This window comes from Chaetodon trifascialis, chromosome 1, assembly GCF_039877785.1.
Source record: "Chaetodon trifascialis isolate fChaTrf1 chromosome 1, fChaTrf1.hap1, whole genome shotgun sequence".
Taxonomy (NCBI): domain Eukaryota; kingdom Metazoa; phylum Chordata; class Actinopteri; order Chaetodontiformes; family Chaetodontidae; genus Chaetodon; species Chaetodon trifascialis.
In genome coordinates this window covers 7,356,937-7,381,226 of record NC_092056.1, presented here as the reverse complement: position 1 = coordinate 7,381,226, position 24,290 = coordinate 7,356,937, and the positions used below count along the sequence as shown (strand labels likewise).

Here is a 24,290-nt window from a genome sequence, read left to right as displayed (position 1 = left end):
TCCCTGCTGTTGACTCTACAGAAACAATGAACCACTGATGATACTTCACATGCTCCCACTTTGAGGAAGCTTTTACACACGCATAGTTTATTTGAAAATTATACTGAGAGCTTCATCCAAATGCTGCAGAAGATACTGGGACAGGATCTGACAAACTGGCCCAAGGACGTCGTTTAGAATCCAAATAAGTGAGGTTTGGTTTGCCGGTGATGGACTGGTGATTGATTTGGCTCCTGGGAACCTGAGTTGAATCGCTTATGAATTCCCGATTCTTATATAACTCTTTGGATGTCGGTTCGTGAAATGTGCTCTTGCTTTCTGTCCCAAACGAGCGTTTTTTGTTAACCTCTGCTGTGAGAGCTACATGAAGGAAGACAGCAGACCTTTTCTTCTCCACTTTTCTTCTCATAGGAATTTAATGAAGTCAGCAGCGATGTCTCTGAAACGACCTTATTCTAAGCTGTAGGTGGAAATATCTCCAGCCTGAGCTCAGCACATCTCCTCAGGACTTCAGGAGAGATATGCTTTGAAAACAAGCGGATCTGTGCACGTTAACAGTCGAATAAGTCAAGTCGCTGAAACTTGTCGTTAAAATACGACAAGCCAACCAAAAATATTCAACCAAAATGCAGAGATGGGACCCCTAAACAAGTCCTTCAACCTGAGCAATTACCATACTTAATAGTTTATCTCTAAAGAAACATAAGCCCGTGAACATGGATTGAAACAGTCTCGTTTGTTTTTCCCACCGTGTTTTTGATTAAATGACTCGGAAAATGATTCGGTCAGTCAGTTGTGACCAGACAAGAGGTGGCGGCCACTTCTGTGAGTGTCATTAGTTTGTTTATGCCACCACTGGGCTGGTAGTTTGTCTCATTATTATTTTTGATTTATATTTGCCATATATGCCACTTTTTGCTGAACACTGACTCTGGAGTGTTGGTATTTTCCTGCTGTCCAGAGCCTCAATCAAATAATGCAGCAGTATTATTCCTCAAACCACTCGAGTAACTCCTCAGTGTCCCTCCTGGCTATGAGCACATTTAACGATGTTTTAAGTATTAATGTTGTAGATCATCTCACACTGGCTGAGCATGGCGGCCGTACTGCTGATGAAACGGCGCACACACTGAAAGACATGAAACAGACGTGACAACGCAGTAAAAGATACTTTATTTTTCCCCTTTTAGGTGTAAAGCTGCAAAAACTTTGTATTCAAGGTCACGCTTTTAAAATAGTCTGAGTGAAATGTGGCAAAACTCAGTTGTTTTAAAAGAAAAAAGCTTTTTTTAAATGAAGATCTTTAAGTACGTGAAACTAAATTGAAGGGTAGTTAACGTCTAACTGGGAATTTTCTCAGTGAAAGTGCAAATGATCTGGACGTTAGCTTGAATTCAGGTTGCCACAAACCCTAATTTAAACCTTCACACAAGCTATTTTTAGATTTTTACAGTAGGGCAAGGACATTTTTTAAGACAATGAGCTTGTCACCTTTTTTCAGGCAGCACTTCAGACCTCTGACAGTGGACAGTGTTGATGGATCGTGTGTTTAAGTACTTTTTTCTTTTGTATTTAACGTATGCAAGCAAGAATGTTTGCAGCCTTAACTGATCAGGTTTAGTTAATTTTTCACCTCCACGACTCACACTGTCGGATTTTTGTACTGCAATCCATTGTGCCATGACTCACAGGAACAGCAGTAATACTGATGCAACAAGAGGAACTGCTGCTCATAAAACAGCCATGCTCATGTTGTAATGTTACGGTAATCTTAATGATCTATTCCCCGTCCTGTCTCCGCTGTCATGTGAATATGCTAATTAGGATGTGAAAATATTAAATAATTAAAGATGAGCCCCTCTAACTCTGGCACATCATGGCATTTTACAACTGTTTCGCACCTGAGTTGAAAAACGTGAGTTATTTTAATGACTGCAGCATGTGGTGTTTTTGTCAGCCGCCATCGGAGCAGAGGGATCTAAAGTGGCTGTGATGTTGTGCTCTGGCCTCATCGTATGTGTGGCAGGACTCATCAGACCTCCAGAAAGAGAAAGCTCAGAGGCTCTTTGCTCTCTAACATACGGGGATAGATTATTACGAATCTGCTGTTTATGCTCTATCTTAATAGATAAATCTGTTTTTCTAGAATTTGTCCAGATATGGTGTAACATGTCTCTGACATGTTTCCTTAGCTTGTAATGTGGGACCACAACATCACAAATGTACATGAAAAGCAAAGAAAAGCAGCGAGTTCTCACATATGGGAGTCAGAAGCCAGAAAAAGATTGGTACTTTTGTGTGAAATATTATTGAATAGTTGTAAATTAATTTTCTGTTAAGCAACTAATCAGTTCAGTTCTGGTGATATGATAGTTTTCCCAATCTGCTTTATTGTTTTGATTTCAGTAAAAAATGTTCAGAATGGCTGTTTTAGGGGAAAAATGATCTAATTTAACATTCACTCCAAAAGCATCTGTGACTTTGCTGTAGAGTTTCAGCTCTGCAGAGCTAATGATTATTTTTTCTTTGTAAAATTGTTAATTTCGCGATGATTATTTGGTCTATAAAATTTCAGGAAATAGTGAGAAATACCCATCACGGTTTGCCAAAGTCTTCAAAATGTCAATTCAAATTCAAAGATAGTCAGTTTACTAAAGAGAAGCAGCAGATCTTCACAATGAGAAGCTGGAATGTGGGAACATTTGGGAATTTTGCTTGAAGACTTAAAGCGATTCATTGATTATCAAAATAGCTGAACTGAGTGTTCAGCTAAATGGTTCAGCTTTGATTTATACTGCTTTGCACCGCTGCACGTTTTGTTCACGGTTGCCTTCAGGCTGTGTATTATTATATCTCACACAGTGAATTGGTGCATAAATCTGTGGTGCATCTTAGACAAAACCTGTGCTTGTGAAAGCCTCTGATGTTGCCAGGCCCCCAAATGTGTCCTGTTGCATCGCATTTTGTTTCACAGGAGTCCCGAGCTGCCTCAGCTTCTTTGAACTGTCTTCTCTCTTTTCTGGAGCTGCTGCAGCAGCAACCTGGCAATACAAATAACGGTCTGTGCGCTGGCGGCTTATAGGTGGAGACAGTCTATTTGTAGAGCCTGTGGCTAGGTTAATCCCTAATGATACAGGTCCTCTTCTCTGCTCCCCTACATCCTTTCAACACCTGCCTATTTCTCTTATTGTCAGTGTCATTATCGCTGCAGTTAATTATCAGTTTAAAGAGAATTAGACGTTCACATGGAAACCACCAGAGCGAATGATAACTGCTCTCATCTGTTGGTGTATTTAAAGCTTACATGTGCAGATGCTGGTGTGTACTTCAAGCTCACATCAGGTGATGAGTTAGATTTTGTGGCAGTTCATTTCAGCCCTTTTCATCTCAGACACAAAAGAAAACTGAAAATTGTGATTGGTGATCGGTGGATTTAAGCTGTACAGCAGTGAGCAGCAGAATGTGCATAAAGCTCAGCGGGTGAAACGCCAAACAGATGCTGCATGTCTCATCTGTAGCAGAAACGTCAGAGGTGTTTAGTGTTGAACCAGCTGGAACAAACTGTTGTGGAGAGTTTATTGCCTTTTTCCTTCTTCTCTGCATTAAGTCAAATCTATCAGATCGGCTGCCAGATAAAGATAACAAACACGCTTCCTTGCTTGAGACTGCGTGACACATGTTCTGTACGTTCAGCCCAGTCAAACCAGCATCTAAGCTCTGTCACTGGCCAAGACTCTGTCCCATGAGAGCAGCCATTGACTTCTGTTTGGCTTCGGCGAGATGGCGTCTTTCTTAACTCCTGTGGTGATTTTGTTACTCAGTCTTGTTGCCGTGGAAACATGTCACATTTGAGATGAGTTGGTAGCAGTTTGGAGCTAAATCATGAGTTTCCAACTGGAAGACAGGCGTCTCACTGGCCACCCCTCCTGGCAGACTTGTTTTCGTTTTTTAAGCACTTGGAATATCAGAGAGTTTTTGGTGTGATGCAAAAAGAGATAAATTGATAAAAGAAAAATGTCTTGAAAAGCCTGTCATCATGGAGTATTTCTTTATCCTTCTGGAGGCTTTAGCAGTCTGCTGTGTTTTGTCAGACCCTCGCCTGGTCGTTCATAAATCTCTCCACGAGCAGTTTTGTGCAACTTGCACACAGACTTTAGTTTTGCTGTTGCTTTTGTAATTTGTGACTCATAATTCACTTGTGATTTGCAGCAATGTGTCATAAGTTTTTTTTGCGCAACACATGCAGCACGATAAGCTGCCGTTCTCCAATAAATCTCCAGTTTCATGTCCCGCTAGCTTTGCTGCTAAGACACCACACAGGTTACCTAAACAGCAGCAACCTGAAAGAATTTAGGACGCCTTGCTTCATAAATTTACAAGTTCATGAGGAAGGAAAAGTTTTTGTTTAAACACCTGCTTTGACATGTTTTTAGTAGCTGTGTGAAGTATGGAGACATGACACATTTTCGAATTAACAGATGAAATAATTTAATTAACACCTGACTTTCCTGACTGCTAATGGTTAATAGTGTCACGGCTGATGTGACTGGACTTGGATTGCACTGTGTATCGTAAGTCAGTCCATATCAAGTTGGCATTTGTTCAACTAAAAAAACTCTTCTGTTTGCATTCCTTTGAAAGGCATTGTCACTGCTAATAATGATAATCATACTGTGAAAATCTCAAACTGTTGCAACCCTGGACTGGACATTAGTCTACTCAAGTGCAAAAAACGTTCATGTACCACCTGTAGATGTAGAGGTTTTATTTCCTGCATTTAAATGAAACTTAAATTTCCTATCAGGCTGAGAGAGACACTTACTCTCAGGTGTGTCCTCTGTTACAGCTGTTTAACATCGTATCATGACGCCTGCAGCCCCACTGCTTTTTGTCTCAAGTCATGAAATGCTTGTGAATCTTTGGGCGAATGAAGCCGACTGGTAAAGATGTTTCTTTTGAGTCCTGAATAGTCAGCTTGAAGGGTTAATGGCTAATAATAGAAGAGAGCACATGCTGTAGCCTCTCCAGTGACCTGTGACCTAAGGGACTGCTGCTTAAGACACTGATTCTGCAAACACTCTTCATTCTTCAGGAAGCTGCCCGTTGTGAGCACAAGATCCCTCTGCATTTCAAAGAAAACTGTTATGTTTACTTGGCTCGAAGGATAAAATTAATTGAAAATGATTATCCAGTTACCTGTGAAATAATGGCCTTGGTGGTTGATTATGCATTCAGTACATTTTGAGTGTTTATTATGCAATAAACACATTTCTGGGAAGTAATCAGCTCTGTGTGATACCAGCAGGTTTCTGAAGGCCACCAAAGTGAAGATGCTGTCATAATGAATGTGGTCATCTCTGAGAGCCAGTGCTTCTTTTTCCCACAGTGGTGCCTGACATTTTAATTAACTGAATTCCTAAGATTGTCATTTTATTTATTGATCTTTGGTTGATGTAGCTCAGCTTGTGCAGTGAAATTAGTGCAGTGCGATAGCTGTAATAGCCAGCTCTAAACTGACCAGCAGCATTACTAGTGATGCCATAATACACGATACCCTTTTCAGTGGATTCTACCATGCTTTTCAGTCGTCATTAGAGCTGTACCAAATGTCATTTTCTTTACATTTGAAGCATTTATTCCAGGTTTTTGAATGAAGCTGTCTTCATGATTTTATGACATCGTCGCTCAGGAAAAAACAAAATGCTCAATTTGATTAAATGAGTAAGTCTTTTTTTTCTTAAATGACTATAACTAGGGATGCACCAATCCGATACTGGTACCGGTCCCGATATTGAAGAAAATTCTAGATCGGGTATCGGTGACAATGGGCCCGATACATATGGGCTGATCTATTCAGTCTAACGCTATGCTGTAGGTGCTGTGAGGGGCGTCATGCGCAAGCGACACGCAGTGCTGAAGCACACATAATGTGAACCGCATTGTTTTCAAAATAGAGCGAGCAAAAGGATCGGCTATCTGGAACTTTTTCACACTACCTCAGCCTACAAACTCAACGGCTACCTGCTATACCTGTAGTAAATGTTCCGAGGGGCGGTGGTAAAACGTCAAGTTATAACACGACCGACTTAATCAAGCACCTACAAAGATTTCACGCCGGGGAGCACACTGAGTTCATTGAACTGAATAAACGAAAAGGAGGCGGTATGACGCAGCTAACTTTGAAGGAGATTGAAGAAAGAGGTGAAGAATTTAAACCTGTGTCACTTTTAAGTTTAACTGCACGCTGGCTGGATGAGAGTTACGTGCCACACAGTGCAATGCTCAATGCTGCAAACTTCCGTGGGTCACACATCAGCGACGCGATCGCAGCTACCCTGAAGGAAGTGTTTGACATACGTTGAGTAAAGTCCACGTGATTCTCAAAGACAATGGCAGCAAGATGCGAAAGGCGATGGACAGCATGAGAGTGCGTTTCGGCTGCGTTGCACATTTTGTATGTGCAACGCAGCTGGTTGTCAACGAGGGACTTCTATCACAGCACTCCCAGTCTTTTCCACACAATGAAACATACCATTTGTTAGGTAATTCAGCGCTGTTTTTCTGTATCGGTATCGAATCGGTATCAGCCAATTACTAAACCTCAGATATCGGTATCGGAGGTGAAAAAAGCGGATCAGTGCATCCCTAACTATAACGTGTTAGTTTCATCAACATAAACACAAATAAGTATACCTTTCTGTATGTATGTATTTACTCTCTGATACAGCCGCCTTGTTCAGTGTCTCTGTCCAATGCTGATTTAGAATTCAAACATCAATGCTAAGAATGAACTTTTGAACTTTTCAGTGCAGCCCTACACATTATCTTTAAAAACATGCATGACACACACGGCATCGCTTGTGGAGCTACTTACTGTGCAGTGCCTCTTTATGTAAGGGTGGGTTCAGATGGCCGCTTCTCAGGTGGTAAAATACTCAAATTCGTTAAGGTCAGCCGCCAAGGAGTCCCTTCTTTAATGTTTCAGTAATAATCTTTTGCTGCCTCATTTGCCTTTTACAACGTACAGACTGATGATGTACACAAACAAGTGATAAATCACATTCTTAACAAACACAGCGAACCGGCTTAAACATCACAAACATGGACACACTACACCAAAATCAACAAAACAAAATGCAGTATTTGTGGGAAGGTACTAATGGCAAAGTAATTTGCTGAAGTATTTATCCACCCACCCCCCCACCCATCAGGTTGAAGTAGGAACTTGTGCCATTTATGGGAACTGTTGCAACCAGTACATCGAGGATGCCTTGAGGTAACTTTAAGTGAATGCAAACCATCAGCGATTTATTTAGATGCTCTTCCCTGAATGATGAAGTAGAATTAATCTTGTTTTCACTGTGTTGTTTTTACTTAAACCAACGGATGAGGAACAATCACCGCTGTCCCTCACAGCAAGAGGAACAATGAGTCAGGACACGGTTAATGAGTGTCACAGAGATGTCACCCTTTCAGCACAGTAGAATCTCTGTAGGTATGGTGGTTAATTAGTTTCAGTGTCAGGCTTGTGTGGTTGATTGGTCCCTAAATGAACTACAATAACGGACTCTGTTACTGTTGAAGGAGCTAGATTCTTTACTATTAAATCTTTTGTCACAGTTAAGATTTGTTCTGTTTCTGCTCAGAGTGAAATTGAAGCAGTACATTTTTTTAACTAAAAGATTTCTCCATCCCCTCTGAACGAACCCAATAAGATTCAGTAAGGGATTCAAAAGCAGTCTGATTCGATAAAATGCCATCAAACCCCATCCCTTGGCCCTCTTTGCATTCTTCGCATTATCCAAAATGTACCATCGTGATGAAAGACTATTCCTGTCAGTCTGTGTTGCCTCAGAGGCGAAGCATTTCCAGAAATGACTTTTGCAGTTTTCAACAGAGCTGGAAAACCATAGCAGGCTCTATAGCAGCCTGTCATCTGCCACACAGTTTGTTACCAAGAAAATCAGTGTCATAAGGTAAAGATTTTACTTAGATATTGGATTTTTCCCAGGAACACTTTGTAAAACTGTTGTCAGTAAACACGGTTTGTTTGCAAATGACTGAATTCTGTTTTTAGTTTACACAGCATCACAACTGTTTTGCAGTCAAGGTTTCACATGCCTAAAAAACAAGTATCAATAAGTGGATTCAATTGAATAGAAATGAATAATCATTGAAAACATGTGGTTGTTAAGATGACAGTAATGAATACCCAATTTAACAAAATTGCTGTTTCAAGAATACAAGACCTACAAGTAAATGAAAATGGGTTTTGATAATTTGATATTTTCAAACGTGACTGAAATGATGAAACTTTAGGTCATCAGGCATTAAAATGTCTTAAATGTAGCTCAGATTTGGGCCTAACCAGGTATCACATTTGATGTGTTTTTACTGATCTTCAGCAAACTGACAATAGACATCATAAGAAAAAAAGTCAGGTTCTTTGCCAGAGGTTTCAGTTTTAATTTAATATCATGGGAAAAGCTGCTGAACAAAGTATCGTGCTGTTATGTATTATGAGCATCTTTTTCCCCGTTTTTTATATTCAAACTTAGAAAAAAATGAATAATATTGATCTCAGCAAAACAAAGTGCAGTACGTTTTTTCCCATCACGAAGGTGTAGTGAGACTTGAGGCAGAGCAGAAATTCAATTGAGAGAATTCATTGAGCGCAGACCAGCCTGGTATCCCCATCTCGGTTCCCTCCTTTCCCTGAATGAAGCACAGGACGAGACCCCAATAATGCAATTGCAATTCCCAGGAGGCCCGGAGCCCAACATCAGATAGGACACTAATGATAAAAAGGCATCTGTGCTCTCCTCTCTACCAGCAGCATGTTTGTTGCACAGCTTGCAGTCTCAGGCTTCTGTTTGTACGATTCCCCTTCATCTCCGTGTCTGCGGACCTCCACCAACTCTGCAGGATTAAAAGGGTGCAGAGGGCGAGTGCAACTCATTGGTCTTCCAACTCTTCCTCGCCAAACCAGTGCAATGGGATTTTGGTGTCTGCTGTTTTTGTTTATTAGCCTTTCAGCTTCCTTCTTTCTTTCTTTCTTTCTTTCTTTCTTTCTTTCTTTCTTTCTTTCTTTCTTTCTTTCTTTCTTTCTTTCTTTAACACAGGGATCATCAAACAGGTGTTTTGCCCCTGCTCACTTCGCCATCATGCTTTTCCATCCTAGTTTTTCCTTCCAGCCCTCTTTGTCCACATACACGGCAGCAAAACTGTGTTGTTGCTACCAGCAGCATGTACCTGTGCTGTTTTGGCACTGAATTTCAAACCCTCTTGTCATCACAGCCTTGTTTGGTTCAGCATTGAAGGGGACGGGTTTCAGATTCACTATCTGCCTTTGGCAAGCTGGGACTAGACCTCTATAGCCTCAGGTGTAGTGGCACAGCATTTAACGTACTAATGATTAAAAGAGAAATCAGTCTGCACTCAGTCCAGCTGGGCTGCATGAGCAGATTCTGCTTGGGGAAGGAATGGCGTCCCAAACTCCGTCTTCTGTTTGATCCACAATGTGCACTGTGATTTTGATACAGACGCAGGAGGGAGAGAAAACAACAGGCGGAGAGTTAAGCCTGAGTCAGAGTAGCTGGAAGGCTAAGAGGTGGGGGGATGGGAGGACAGAGAGGGGAGGAGGATCGGGAGGGAGCTGGCACTCAGTACAGAGACCTCTAGCCGAGAGTGGGAGCTTTATATAATGGCCAGGTAGTGTGCAAGCTCCCCCTCCATCCGCCTACACAACCTCCACACACCCACACACAAACACACACATCCTGCAGAACCTTTGCAGAAACTGCTTGGCACAACATTATTAGCCTCACCATCTCCCAGTCTCCCGGGACTCCGAAGAACTGCATTACTGTTCACCTCCTCAAAACCAAGTAAAGTGCACCAGATTTTTTTTTAGCTCTGCTAACAAACACGGGACTCAAAGGGAAACGATGTCGGGTTGCTTAAAGCCGATACTTTGGTCTGCTTAGGTGTAACAGCCATCACTGCCTCTAGGGGACACCAGCAGAGATTTTAGACTTTTACTGGACCCCATTCAGAGGTAAAACCCACTTTGACAGTTTATCTGAATGGGTCAGACCTTCTGCTCTTCTGTTGGGGATATAGTAATGCTGATGCTCAAATGTCATTTCACCTAATGCATACAGAGGAGAGATCAAGACAGAAACGGGACATATGGGAGCACCACAGCTTGCGCTTCATGGTTGACATTGTTTCTCACACACATCCATGGCAAAGTTATCTGTTTTTATTAGGGTTTTTCATGGGTTTGGTCCAGTCTCCTTCATGCCATGGTCGCACTGCATGACTTCCTGCCTTCTGTCATGTGGGGAATCGTGAAGTCATTTTGGTTTGCACAGCACGTGGCTGATCTGTGATGGGGTCACACATTACAAGATCTTTCACCTGGAGGAATATTTGATGAGTCTGTCATGTCTCTATGTTCAAGTGGATGTCTGCAAGAAAGGGTTTTTATATAAGCACATTTCGCATCCACAAATTAAGGTGCTACACACTGCTTTGGTATTGGTTCCTTAACTCAGGTATCACATCTGCAATAGTATCATACCATTTTACTTAATATCCATTCCCACCTATGAACCTACACCCTATAGATACTACATTATCTTGTGCATTGAAACATGCTTCATGATTCAACAACATACTGCTTTCTTGGATGATGCTGATTGTGCGTCCATTGAGTTCCACTTGCATTCTTACAGTAGGAACATGTGCTCACACTGTCAGCAGAAGTTGTGTTTTGTCATACAGTTGCATTAGCCGGTAGTTCTTAATCCCACAGATTATCTCATGGAGTTATTGCTGCTTCGTTTATAATAGGTGACAGATTGCAATTTGAGTCCTAAAAGGCATCAGCATCCTAAATCAGTGAGTACATGCAACACTGTGACAGAAATATGGAGTTTCTGTGCACCTTAAGATGACTGCCAATGTTTTCTGACTACTTGCAGGTTTTAAGCATAAAATCATGATATTGCTTAAGGTTGCAAGCGACAGTCAGAATCAAGGTGTGGTCTAGAGGCTCCTGTTTCACTGCATTACTTCTCAGTGTCGTCATGAGGGGAGATAATATTTATGTTGCACTGTGTTGCTTCAGGCGATGAGGGGGAAAAAAAAGCCTAAATGTGTCTTCCTATGCAGGCTAAGTTTGAACCAGGGCATTTCAATCATGCAACCAAAGATTATTCGCTGAGCAGGTGGAGTTCATTGTCATCGTCCAAAATCTTTTTGTTTTTTGTCTGTGTCAGTGCTGTGGAAGGGAAGTGTCATTGTGTGCGTCTCATATGGTGCTCATGTGACTGAGCGTGCATTTGAGGTTTTGCACGCACATCAGCCATTTGGCCGACACATATGATCACTGCGAGCCTAATGATCTCTGGTGTGGTGAGGGGTCCTGATGCTTTGTGTGTGCGTGTGTGTACATATTCCCCCTCGCATGCTAAGCCTGTGTGTGTGTCAGATCTGTGGCATGCATGCACAGTGTTTCTGACCGCACTGTACGTGTGAGTTCAGTTGAGCTGAAGCTCCTCGCATGATAACCGTGAAATATTTAGCGTGCTTGTGTGTGTGCACATTGTATTTGTGAATATTCTGCTTGCACTTGTTTGTGGTCATTTCCGCCTTTAAAGTTTGTTTGTGTGTTTGCTCATTGTGTGTTTTCAGATCAGAAAAATCTAAATTGAATTATAATAAACTATCCTGAGCTGATACTTGTTGTATGTCAATGGATCTAATCTCTAATGATGGTGCCTTTTCAATACATGTCTTCAGCATGTCTGCACTGTTGTTTTTATCGGTGGCAATGGTTAACCAATTAATCAATTTGATGAGCTTCTCAAATGTTAATATACGATCAAGATTTCTTAGAGTTGTGTGATAGTAAACTTAATATCTTTGAGTTCTGAACAATTTGTTGCACAAAATGAGACATTTGAATACATCATTTTTGGATGATGATGGACATTTTTCATTATTTTGTGACTTCTTTTTTTTTTAAATAATCGTCCGGTTACTTGATCATGAAATAACTGATTGTTGTAGCCCTAGTAGATGCATCTATGTTAAGCTAAAATTAGCACATTATACTTGCTGAGCCAGTGTATCGTTTGGTCTCCATCCAGTAATTAACAACAAGATGACGAGCAAAGACACACCTGCAGCAAAAAACAGAAAGTAGATAACAGCAGAAACATAGTGGAACATCGTGACTGTCCCTAAGATAGCAAGGGAAGTAAAAGATGAGTACTGATCAGAACTTTCTCAGAAACTAGAGCTCATAACCAGCCAGGCTGCCGTTTTGGGCTCCTGACAGATAAAACAGCCCATTCAGGGTGACTCGGCCACTGGCCAGCTCCAACCTGTCTTCATCAAACGGGCCTTTGCGCTGCCTGTTTCCCTTCATTAAATCTGACTTGAATCTCACAGCACGGCTGCTGTCGTTAACCTATATTTTTGTTCATTTTGTCAGACAATGTAGTGACGAAACAGTGATTGTATCTACAGCACAATAGCTTGGTAAGGTAGTATTTATGAGCGGTGATCAAATTTCACTTCTTCCGACAACAGAAACAGGAAAGTTGTGACTGTCTGCTTTAAGACACAGTACATGTGATCACAGAGAGAAGGGGGGCACTGAACAGAGATTTGAACGAGACCTTACCCCCCTTCCTCCTCCTCTTTGTCTCTTTAATGACGCGAAACACAACGAAAACTAGTTATATGTGTTCAGACAAATGCATAATAATGAAAATGGACATTGGTGCACAGAGCAAAGCTTTGGTGAGCGGGTGTTTGGAGGATGGAGATGCAGGCTTTTGTTAGATTGCACAGCACACTTGTTCACAGATGGAAAATGATTGGTTGCTTTAAATTTCGGAGCGGAGTCCCTTGTGCTGATTAACGGTCTCATCACTGCGCCTGACGTGCCACTCCAGCAGAAACATATATGCGCAGGAGTGAGCAGACTTTAGATTTCTTATTCTCTGTAACAGTTTAGCTCCTCAGCATCGGCAGGGATCAAAACAATCAGCAGTCTTTTCTCCAGACGTCACAGCTGACAGTTGATCTGATCGGCAGGCGGCACAAGCTGAATGTTGGAGTTGGTGTGCATGTTTCACTAAGCTGTGTGTATACGTGTGTTTTAATAACGTCTAAGCCTCTGGCAGATGCAACAGTGTCACCCTGAACTTCTCTCTATCTCCATCTCCCTGATATCACATGGAAAAAAGCTATCATCAGTTTAGTACGCTGTGTTTGACAATGTTAGTGTAATAGAGTTGAGAAGTAGGAGGCTTTATTTCAGACATCACCGCAGTATAAATCCATTTAATTTCTGTGAAGACAGTGTTAGATGACTGACTTTTGGTGCACTTCCAAGCCTTGGATGCGCATGAAACTCTCCCAGTTGGATCATCAGTACAAAAAAAGTAAAAGCTACAAGCCTGTGTTCATAGGAGCTGAAGGAGAGGAGTTAACTGCTGCTCCCAAAGTGCATTTTGGGTAGAAAAATGTAACTACCAAGCTTAAAAATGTTGCTGTGAGCACTGCTGACAGCAATTGGAAGCTAAAGGTTACACTTTGTAGAAAGTAGAACTGCAACACTTAGTCGATTAATTAAGATCAACAGAAAAATAAAAGCAGTGTCTGGTTCCAGATCCACCTCTGAGGATTTGCTGCTTTTTCTGTTTTGGATCATTTTAAACCAAAAATCTATGTGTTTTGATCTTACAAAACAACACATTTGAAAATCTCTCTCTTTTCCACTATTTTCCTAAATTTAAGTTCAGTCAGTTTCTGGTTCTGGATCAGTTTTGGATTATTTAGGCCAGCATTGTGTGCTGTTTTAGTTGCTGCAGCTTCGGTCTTTGCCCCTGACTGCTTCATGGCTATTTTATTTCCAATAATGCATTTCTTGATGGACTTAAAACAGATGCCCATAACTTAAACACATAAGGGATCTAAATAAACCAGGATGTCTCAGTTTAGATGAGCATTATATTAGATTATTAAGAGAAAACTGTAATGGGAATTTAAAGTGCTAAAAACAATTACTACCCCTCCCTCCTGTGTTTTCACTGTGAGCTGTGGAGAATTTCATTTGGTTTGGAGGCTCAGCTGCTCTCACTCTCTCTCTCCCATCCCCCTTCCCTTTATCCCTCCATCAGTCATTCTCACCAGCTCTGGACACAGCAAATTATTACCCCACACCCCACTCTCCAGTCTGACAAGAATCTGCCAAACATACTGAGCGAGATGAGACTGTAGTTACCATCATTTATGTCAAGCTCAGAGTGAGCACGAAGACAATGTCACTGTAAATCAGCTAATTTTTAAAAAAGCTGTTCAGTAGTGCCTCAACACAACAATTTTCATGTCATTTTTTGTCTTTGGCTTTGCTGAAATACAGCTAAATATCTCCACCCTCCTCCTCTGTTGGTCAGCAAACAGCCAAACTGTGCGTCTGATGAGGAGAGGGATGGACAGCCTGGTTAGTCTGCCGAGTCTCAGCTTATTAAAACCTCCATTCTCTCCCCTCCTACTCACTGGGATCACCTGTACAGCTTTTCAATACAGCTGAACCCAGTTTTGTTGATCTTATTTCGTGTTTTTGGTTCTGTAAGAGAATAAAACAGTGATTTGATCACAGTGCGTGTATTGACATTTAAAATCGAGAGGCTTTCCTGCTTTAGCGCCACACAGGCTTGACCCCATCCGAACAGGCTTACAGCAGATCGTGTTTTTAGGAAAGCACTGTTTCTTTGTTGACACTGAAACAAGTCTCATTTGGCTTTAATCATTCTGGAAAGGGATTTCAGGGTGTCAAAACGCAGGCTAAGTATGGGACAGACAGCAACAACCGTGAGGAGAAAAAGTGCATCTTAGGATGGGTGTAGTCTTGAAAAGATGGATATCAAATTTTCCAGAAACAATTAGATTGGACCAGTCAGAAAACTGATATCCTGGTGTTTCTTGCTCAATCCCGGAGGAGACACTAGCTGTTTCTTATAAAGCGTTATAGTTGTAATGAAGAACTTTCTTCGAAGGATCAACAAAGATGAAAATCTATCTGTTTTCTCCAAATTTTGGGCCAGAGTCAGCTACAGATGTTTTGGAAAAATGAGGCAGCGTGTCTCAGCAAGCACAAGAGAGAAACAGCATGAGACAGAAGCATCACTGCATCTGAAAAGCAGCTATATTAGAGCGGACATAGGAGTTTTATGAATGACTGCTCTGGCAGCTATAGGTCAACACAGGGTTGAGACAGAAAGGTACAAAGTTTATGTTCAGTCAGTTTCTTTTTAAAGTGTGTCTTTTGTCTTTGTGAGAGATGATGCTTGGCAAAGACCACCGCATGTTTTTCTGTTTACTGCTCTGCCAGTGGAGTTGAACGGGGGTTTACTTCCATCCCGTTCCATCTGTTCATCCCTCTGCCTGTTAACAGGATTTGCTCAGAACTTTTTGGAAAGGTTAGTTTGTGTTGACTTCTGGTGAAAATCCAACACTTGGAGCTGTCATACCTTCACAGCTGCATAACGTTGGTGGAGGCGCCTGTATCACTGAATGCCGTGTCATTTATTCTGCATGGTTGGTAAAATTAATAACACCTTTGTTGTTCGTACACACGGCAAGATAGTTTGAGAAATTCAGTGAAAGATAGAAAATGCAACATAGAAAAATGCCAGATTGATCATACGAAGAAACCACAAAGAGCTTTTATAGAGTACCAAAAGTTGTTGTTCATAAGGATGAAAAATGCAAGAAATTAACCAAAAAAAGACGGAAAAAATGACTTGTTACCCATCTGCTGAGTCAGAGAATGGTGGAAATGGTGTAATATTAGCTATTGTTTTAAATCTGTGGTGATGGATTTAAAGTAATAGCGACGAGCAACACAACTAACACTTATTAAATCGGCATTAATAGTTTCTCATAAGACAGCTAAATAACGTACTCTGTCTTGTTTCACAACGATCCACGTCTTTAGTGGCGTTTCAGCAGACCTTTGTGAGCGGTTAACCTAGCAAAACAACCGTAACGGAAATATCAGCATTGAGTACCGCAGCTCTGAACATTTGCTGCTAGGTTAATCCACAGGACAATAAAAGCTACGCACCGTAGCCAAAACAAAACGACAGTCATCCCAGATCACTTTGGTACCGAGGCCATGACAACCGCTATCAAGTTGTTTGCCTCCACACTTTTGTCTGCTTTCATTTGGTTTCTCGAGGAGAGTGACGTCCAAATGACCAGGTAGTTGGTTATATCTACTGCCTCAATAGCAGCAAAACTTTCAGTTCAGTTGAATAATCACACCTCTTTATAACGTAAGGGTCACATCCAACATATGTTCTGATATTCTAAATACTGCTATCATAGTTTCAGCTCTCCTAACCCAGTAAGAACTTTCCTCCCTCTCGTCCATTACAGATTTCACTTCCTGCCCTCCGTCTGAATTTGACTTCATGTGACTGCAAATATCCTATTATGGGGCGTCTTTGTGACTAACCATGAACCCCAACATCCTCTGTTTGAATCCAACCGGGGGACCTTTAATGCAGTCGTAATATTCATAATAGTGCTCGCTTGCAGTCTGTACAACTGCTGCGCAGAGCTTATAGCAGTCATGAGGCTTGTAATATACCTGTCAGCAACTGGTCAAGCACCTGGATGCTGCCTGAGCCAACAGAAAGTACAACCTCAGGAGGGACTTTTTCAGGGGACAGGTGATACCGTGCAGAAACCAAAGCTGAAACTTGGTTCCTGCGGTGCACAAGCAGATAAAATTCCTGAGTTCCTTAAAAGGTTACTGGAAAAGTTCCTGCATTGAAAGAGGCCAGCACTGAACGTTGAAGAGGTGACATGAGTTACAATAGTTTCTCTCTCTATGACAACAGTCTGTAACTCTGCAGTGAAATTGTATTTCTTTGCACTCTTCTGATAGTGTTTTTTTTTTTTTTTTCCTAAATGAATTTTGGTGCAGTTGTTTACTTGCCTGAGGAAATTTCATCATTCTGGGTTTTTGTGGGTTTTAGTTTGAGTGTAACGTGTTGGGCAGAGTGTTGTTTTAGGAGCCTCTCCGCTCTGATGAGAATCACTCTGGTGGACACAGTGAATCTCTTCTTTTGCACCAAAATTGTCACATTTAAATATAATGTTTATAGGCACAAAATGTGACCGGCTGGTAAATTTAAGTCCAAACGCTCCTCTTTAAAACAACCACACTGGTCTGCATGCTGTGCGTGTTTGTGTGTGACGACTCCCTTGTTACCACCGGCTATTCTCTTTGTGTTGTATCCTCTCAGCCTCTTTCACCCTCCTTCCTTTGTTGCAGCTTCCCTTTGCACCTATATGTCAAGTTGTTTCAGTAAAACAATACAGCAGAGCACATTCTCACACAAACGGGCCTCGTTCGAAACTCGCTTTGCACTGCAGTCCAATCAGTGATGGTGCGATGTCGATTTTGGTGTTTCAGGATGAAGCAAAAGGGAAACTTTTAAGTAATTAAATTAAAGTGATTTTCACTTTAATGTCCTCAGGAGATCAGTAAGCAGCATCTGCCTCATTGGCTATTAATATTGTGACACTATGATGTAAAAATGCCTCTTTGAAATAAAGTATGGAAATTAAAGCATCTCATTGTTTTTCGATGTCTTTGATCAGTGTCGCGACTAAATCAGCCATTGATTCAGGAACAGGTTAGCTGTTTCATCAGGCCACTGCCTCTGTCTGAAGTGCACAGGGATCAAGCAGCTCAACTACAGATTTTACCCAAATTTATAAGCAAATAGTGCCTTTTTTCAAGTCGTGATTAATCCTTTGAGTCATTTTCCAACAGAAGTGTCAAACATTTGCTGATCCCGTCTTTTTAAACGTGAGGATTTGCAGCTTTTCTTCGTCTTAAATGATAGTAAACTGAGCATCTGTCGGTTTTGAACTGTTAAGCTGCGAGCGTACTCGCATCAGAAACCTCCTCCCCTGTGTTGACTCGGAAGATGGAGGAGTTTAGGGACCACCTGTCCTGGGAAGGAGAATGATTGACTGATGGAGGGGAGGACAGGAAAGAAAGCAGAGGAGAGCTGCATCCATCTCTCCTCCAACACCACCCACTCCACTGTTTTCTCTCCTCTATTTGTTTTCCCTCTTTTTTGTTTTTGGAAGCCAGAGGAATGTTACACATCCGCAGTGTGGTGGAAGAGTGTGTGTGTGTGTGTGTGTGTGTGTGTGTGTGTGTGTGTGTGTGTGTGTGTGTGTGTGTGTGTGTGTGTGTTGTGTAGTGTGTGTTTTGTATGTGTTTTATGTGAGCCAGTGCGCTTGTGTGTATCTGTCTCTCTTTTGTGTGTGTTTGCTTTGTAGAAAGAGTGGGTGGGGGGGCCTTGGTGTGTGTGTGTGTGTGTGTGTGTTTGTGTTAAGGTGTGTGTGTGTGTGTGTGAGAGAGAGAGAGAGAGAGAGAGAGAGAGAGAGAGAGAGAGAGAAATGGTGGGCAGCCAGTGTCTTCATTTTTTCACACAGCCCTCCTCTCTACCACATGCATATTTCATAGAACTGGTCATTTATGTCGCCAGCAGGAGAGTTTCTTGGCCGAACCAATATGCTGTGTGTGTGTGTGTGTGTGTGTGTGTGTGTGTGTGTGTGTGTGTGTGTGTGTGTGTGTGTGTGTGTGTGTGTGTGTGTGTGTGTGCGTGTGTGTGTGTGTGCATCTCTGTCTCTGTGTGCTGTCCAAGTTTGGGGATTCTGAACAGAATATCACTGAATTATTAAAATTATTGTTCTGTCAAAAAATATCTCTAAATGTGGAAAATTCAGAGACGAGACAGCTGCTGCCTGCAATGCCGCACCTGCGATCGAGCTTCCTCATCCTGTAAGAGGCGTCTGCGTTTGTGTTTTTAGAACTGCAGTGTGGTTCACACCAAAGGCATCAGAATTACATTCACAAACTGCCACCTCGTTTTTTCTTTGCCTTTGCTGTATGTCTGTAGCGTCAAAGGACAAGGACTGGTCTATGTCCTGACTGGTAATTGTGTCTGGATGTTGTATACATCGGGCACTTGGCTTCTGTCTGTGTATGTGTGCCTGGCTCTGTATATGTGGCAGCAGTACACAAGATGCTGTGTTTGGTCTGTAAACAGCAGCCTGGTCTGTTACTAGGAGCAGTGTGGAGCTCTATTATGGCCCACGTTGTCTGAAGTGGTCCTCTCCATGCAGGAAATTAACACCCACATAACCTGAGTCTTCCTTGTGAGTAGAGCTGAAACTAGATGTTGACCAATTGGTTTGGCTGATTAATTGGTGCTCACGGGACATTCTACAAATCATTATGGGTAGAAGTTGGCTCAGACAGTGGCCGATGGCTGTGCAGTATATCTCCATTTTGCATGGACGCTCCATGAATTCAAGGTAATGTCACTGTGTACCTGTGGTAATTTGTTTTGAAATGAAAGTTGGCTTTATGTTAGACAGCTTTATTCATAAATTGTGAGCATGATAAGGTTTTTGGTTACAGTGCGGCATTATGAATGCATTAGACTGAAGATGCTCTGCTGAAAGCATACTGTCTCTGTTCTGCTAATGTTAACTTCATTTGATTGTTACAGTGACCACCTTTGTAAACTGGCAGGGGCACGACTCTTAGGAGTGCATCGGAAGTTCAGAATTGACATAAGCAATTTAACAGTCGCAGCGCTGGTGAGCTCGGCAAGTCCACTTTGAGGTCGTAGCATCCAGAGTTACACTTAAACAACTTTACCAACATGAAGCAGAAAAAAACTCTGTCCGCTGTTCCACATGTGGCATTGGATTAATGAAAAATAATCAACAATGCTTTTCCACTGTATTTCATGTGTTTTCTATAAAAAATGGCGGAAGCGGCACCATACTCATTATTTTAATGTGACGTTTAGTGAAGTAAGTGGTTGTGGAGCAGAACGAGAATCTGGTTTTCGTTACTGGTCGTAGTTGTCCTTGTTGTGATCTGATGTCACATCTGCGTAAACAATCTTGACACCACCAGCCTCTGAAAGTACCTGGAGCTTGCATTTAGCGTGACCTCCCGAGCTTAGTTACTGGAACTCGTCCCCAAAGTAGGTGGAGGACAGCGGACACAAAAGCGCAGTTTGCGACATTACATCTTGTTAAGGTCCTGCAGTGGAAAATGTTTTTTTCTGGGTTTTTCCACCTGAGCAGCATCTTCCTGCTTAAATAATGCTTTTGTTATTTTCGGAAGCTTGAGACATTTGTCTGATTAAATGTCAGTAATAGTTTCTCACTAGACATGATTTATTTTTATCTTATTATGTCTATTGTAAATTCATCCCTCCTGTCATTCAGAAACTATTTATAGACCTCTGATTCACGAAAAATACTAAATATTTCCAAATCATTCCACCAGAAAATGTTTTGGATGGCCTCAGATGTTCAAGTGTTTTTATTGAAAAAAGCAGTACTGACATGGAAAAGTGGAACAGGTTTTACAGTAAACTGCAGCACTTTAGGGGTTTCAGTTCCTTTCAAAACTACCAGTAATACATGAGTATTAATGACACAGTGCACTTTTGTGGTTGGACCGAGAGTGAGAGGTCTTCCTCACAGCTGGGGAGCTCATGGTGAAAATAAAAGCAGTTTTGGTACTGTGAGATGTTTTGGGTATTTGGTACATTTTATATTATAGTGAAGTAGGACGGCAGTAGAATAATCTTCAGTTCTGTCCTCTAAGTAAATAAGGAGTAGGCTGACGTGGCTGCATTCATGTAATAAAAGGACTATAAAAGAGTGTTTGGCGAAAGTCAAACAAAAGCTAATGAGTGCAGTAAGTCTTATTTCCTTTCAAACTGAGCTATGCTAAAGTTGATATGCATTTTCTTATTAACTTTATTGTTTAAATGCATTCCTACAGATCCACTATTATAAACAGTTGAGCTGCTCTTAAAAGAGACAGATTAGCCTGCGTGGGATCACTGTTGAACATCATATAGCAGTTTTCATTAAATCTGTTCCAGCAGTGAGAAAGCGTTACTGGTGCAGTTTAGTGTTTTTGTTTTTCAAGCCTAAAATGTCGCCGCTATGGTTAGGTCACAAAACACAGCCCACAGCAGTCATATATGTCATTTTAAATGTCAATTGAATGCAAAACCTCGGTGTTACCCAAGAGGAATGTGCCTCATTAGAAGAAACAGAAATAAATTCTTGAAGGCTTAAAGGTTTAATCCTGTGTACGGACACTGCAGCACAGACATCGTATACACACAACAATAATAACTCTGTGTATGTAATTGATTAGAAAGCTGGCACAATGGGACTAACAGCCCTGTGCGTTTTGTCATTTCAACCACAATTCTTTGTGTGCATGTGTGTTTTTTATTCCTGCTCTGTCCTGAAAGGAGATGAAGGGAGGAGGTTGTCCCAGTGCCTCTTTCACACATGCAGTTCCTGCATGGGCTCATGTGTGAATGGGACCAGGGATTGATATTCAGGGTAATCAGTACCACCGGTTTTCCACCTCAACACCTTCCTACATTTCATTGTGGCTGTGCTGTGGATGAAAGCAGAAATCATTGCAGGGACATGCACGTTACATCAGTCTGGCAAAGAAACACTTTCACGTGGAACGAGTGAACCAGTCACAAGACACCGCTGATGAGGTGTTTGTATCTGCGACTCTCCAGTGCTCTTTTAATCTTCCTTCTAATGTATCAGATGCGTGTTTCTGGTTCAGATTATGCTTTTTGTGTACTCTGCATTTAACTTTATTTTTTCATTATTATTCAGTAGGTTTTATTTTCCTTCTTATGTTATACATCATCTTTATTATGTTGTCATCCTCATTTTTACTATTATTGTTAACAACTGAGTTTTATTCTCCATCTTATCTCACATTAATTTTCTGTCCCTGTTTTCATGTTCATTCAAGGCCTTTTGTTATGTGAGGCACTTGGTGCATGTCATTTCTGTGTTGTAAAGCACTTTGAGCTGCGTTTCTTGTATGAAAGGTGTCATACAAATTAAGTTTATTGTTGTATTTTTATTATTTTTATTATTATGAGAACATTGGCACCGTAACATTGGCAAATTTTTTTTGCCGGGATGGTGAAGGCACGAACTGCTCTCCTCTGCCACTGATTGGCTTACCCTCATGCTCTTACCCTAACCAATCTCATTCATGTGTAAACCTTACCAACCCAACCAATGGAGGCAACCAGCGGCTGCAGCCTGTAGCACCTCACGCCGCTCCTTCCACACACTCTCTAATACTGAGGCTTTTATGGTATGCACTGTAGTGCTTTTCTGCCAGGAAGAAAAAACACACTGGAGAGTGTGTCCGTGTGTGTGTGTGCTGGTGTGTTTTTAAAAGCATCTGTGAGGCCAGATGTGCCAAACTAAGGTATCTCAATGTGGGAAGAGACTCAGCACATCCTTAAGTTTTGCTGAGAGGCAACATATCAGCATCAAGCCAAATAAAGGCACAGAATATTGATGCTTGTCATCCAGTTATGCATTTGAAACTCAGTTTATTTTCACATCTGGTGGCAGAAGGTTTGGCAGAGCTGACAAAAGCCTACTTCCAGATTAATGTGTTGCTTTAAGTGTTTACATGGACAGTTGGTTTCTGACGTAGCCGGCGTACTACGCACAAGGAAGTTGTTAATTTCCTGTCGCACACTTTTTTTCCCCAGTACAGAGTAGCTGTTTTTTTTTTTTTTTTAATTTGGTGGATGAGTCTTTTTTTACCGCAGTTTGCCAAACGTTGCAGTCCTGTATCTGCACTGGAAGCGATCCTCCAGCGAGCCTTTCACAGCTTTCACCTGTGGTGCCTCTGGGGCGCCCTCAAAAGCTCAGCGGGTGGCGCAATGCCGCAACGCCAGGTCCCATTCAAATCCCAGCTTCTGGGTCCGTATGTCCCGAGTGGTAAACCTGCCTTTGTGTCCTGGCTCTGCCCCGTGGTCTCTACACAATCCACCTCACCTGGAACAACACCTCCACAACCCATCTGTGCTAGTTCATCGACTGACCAAGACTTGATTCAGATATTCTCCTGAATTGCTGTGCTCTCCATTTTATCTCAGAGTTACATCTTTTTACAACTTTCATACAGTCTCACTCTTTTAGTAACTGTCCAAAGTGAAGTGAAGACTGACTGTTAAGCTGAAAACTCTATTTCACCACTGAAAGATTAGAGCACTGCATTGAAACATATAAAGGGCTGTGCTGAAGGATGTGTGTTGCTCAGGTATTGGTGAGACAGAGAAATTCAATCCACAAAGTCCAGTTTGAGTAACAGATTCAGGCGTTTGAAGGCTTTTCAGATGCCAAAACACAGTGGTTTGATATTATTAGGGATTTTTGACCCCGAAACACCAGAACTCCACTTTGGGCAGCTGCTTCCATCTCATTACATCATTACTGTCATAAATTAACTATGCTGTAACCAATTATTTGCTTCACTGACGCTCAGGTTGCCACTTCAGTACAGTCATGAGAATTTGGTATTGCAGCTGATTTCTCATCCTCTCTCTCATCCCCTCCCCCATCACAGCAAATGGTGATGAGCCTGCGGGTGTCAGAGCTGCAGGTGCTGCTGGGCTACGCTGGGCGCAACAAGCACGGACGCAAGCACGAGCTGCTGACCAAGGCGCTGCATCTGCTGAAGGTCGGCTGCAGCCCCGCTGTGCACATGAAGATCAAAGAGCTCTACCGACGACGCTTCCCTGCCAAAATGGTCTCCCACTCAGAGCTGGCCATGCCTGGACCACACCACCCAGCCACAGCGGGAATGGTCGGAGGAGGGGGCGCCGCACTGCCTGCTGGTCTGACACAGCTGGCGTATGAAGGTCACGCTGGACACGGTGGAGCCCCATCGCCCGCTGCCTTACTGCCCCTCTCACTGCTCGGCCCTGGGAAACACGAGTTGACCGGGCTGACGCACCACTTGTCCACCTCGACCACGCTGCACCCGGTCCACCCAGATGTCAAGCTCCAGAGGCTGCCCTTCTACGACATGCTGGACGAGCTCATCAAGCCAACCAGTCTAGGTGAGAGCAGGTGTGAGTGTGCTTTGTGTGAGAGTTGGATTTAAAAGTAATGATGCAAGATGGATACATGTAATCAAGCCTGGTTTCAGTTTTCAGCAGAATTGCACCATTTTTTTAAATTTAAGGTTATGTGGTTAAAAGAAAAGTATGTGCCTAAGATATGTTTGTTTTCTGTATCTTTACAAAACCAGAATTCACATGGCTGCTTTATATATAAAATTCAATTTCCAG

The 24,290-nt window shown here is 42.0% G+C and overlaps 1 protein-coding gene across 1 annotated transcript in view; it reads left to right on the top strand.

Moving 5' to 3' along the window:
• Positions 1-24,290, top strand: part of LOC139336560 (E3 SUMO-protein ligase PIAS1-like) — a 48,817-nt gene that overhangs the window by 1,700 nt on the left and 22,827 nt on the right. Inside the window, exon 2 of the mRNA XM_070970735.1 lies at positions 23,564-24,059. Within this exon, the coding sequence (XP_070826836.1) occupies positions 23,564-24,059 (496 nt within the window). The remainder of the gene's footprint in view (positions 1-23,563; positions 24,060-24,290) is intronic.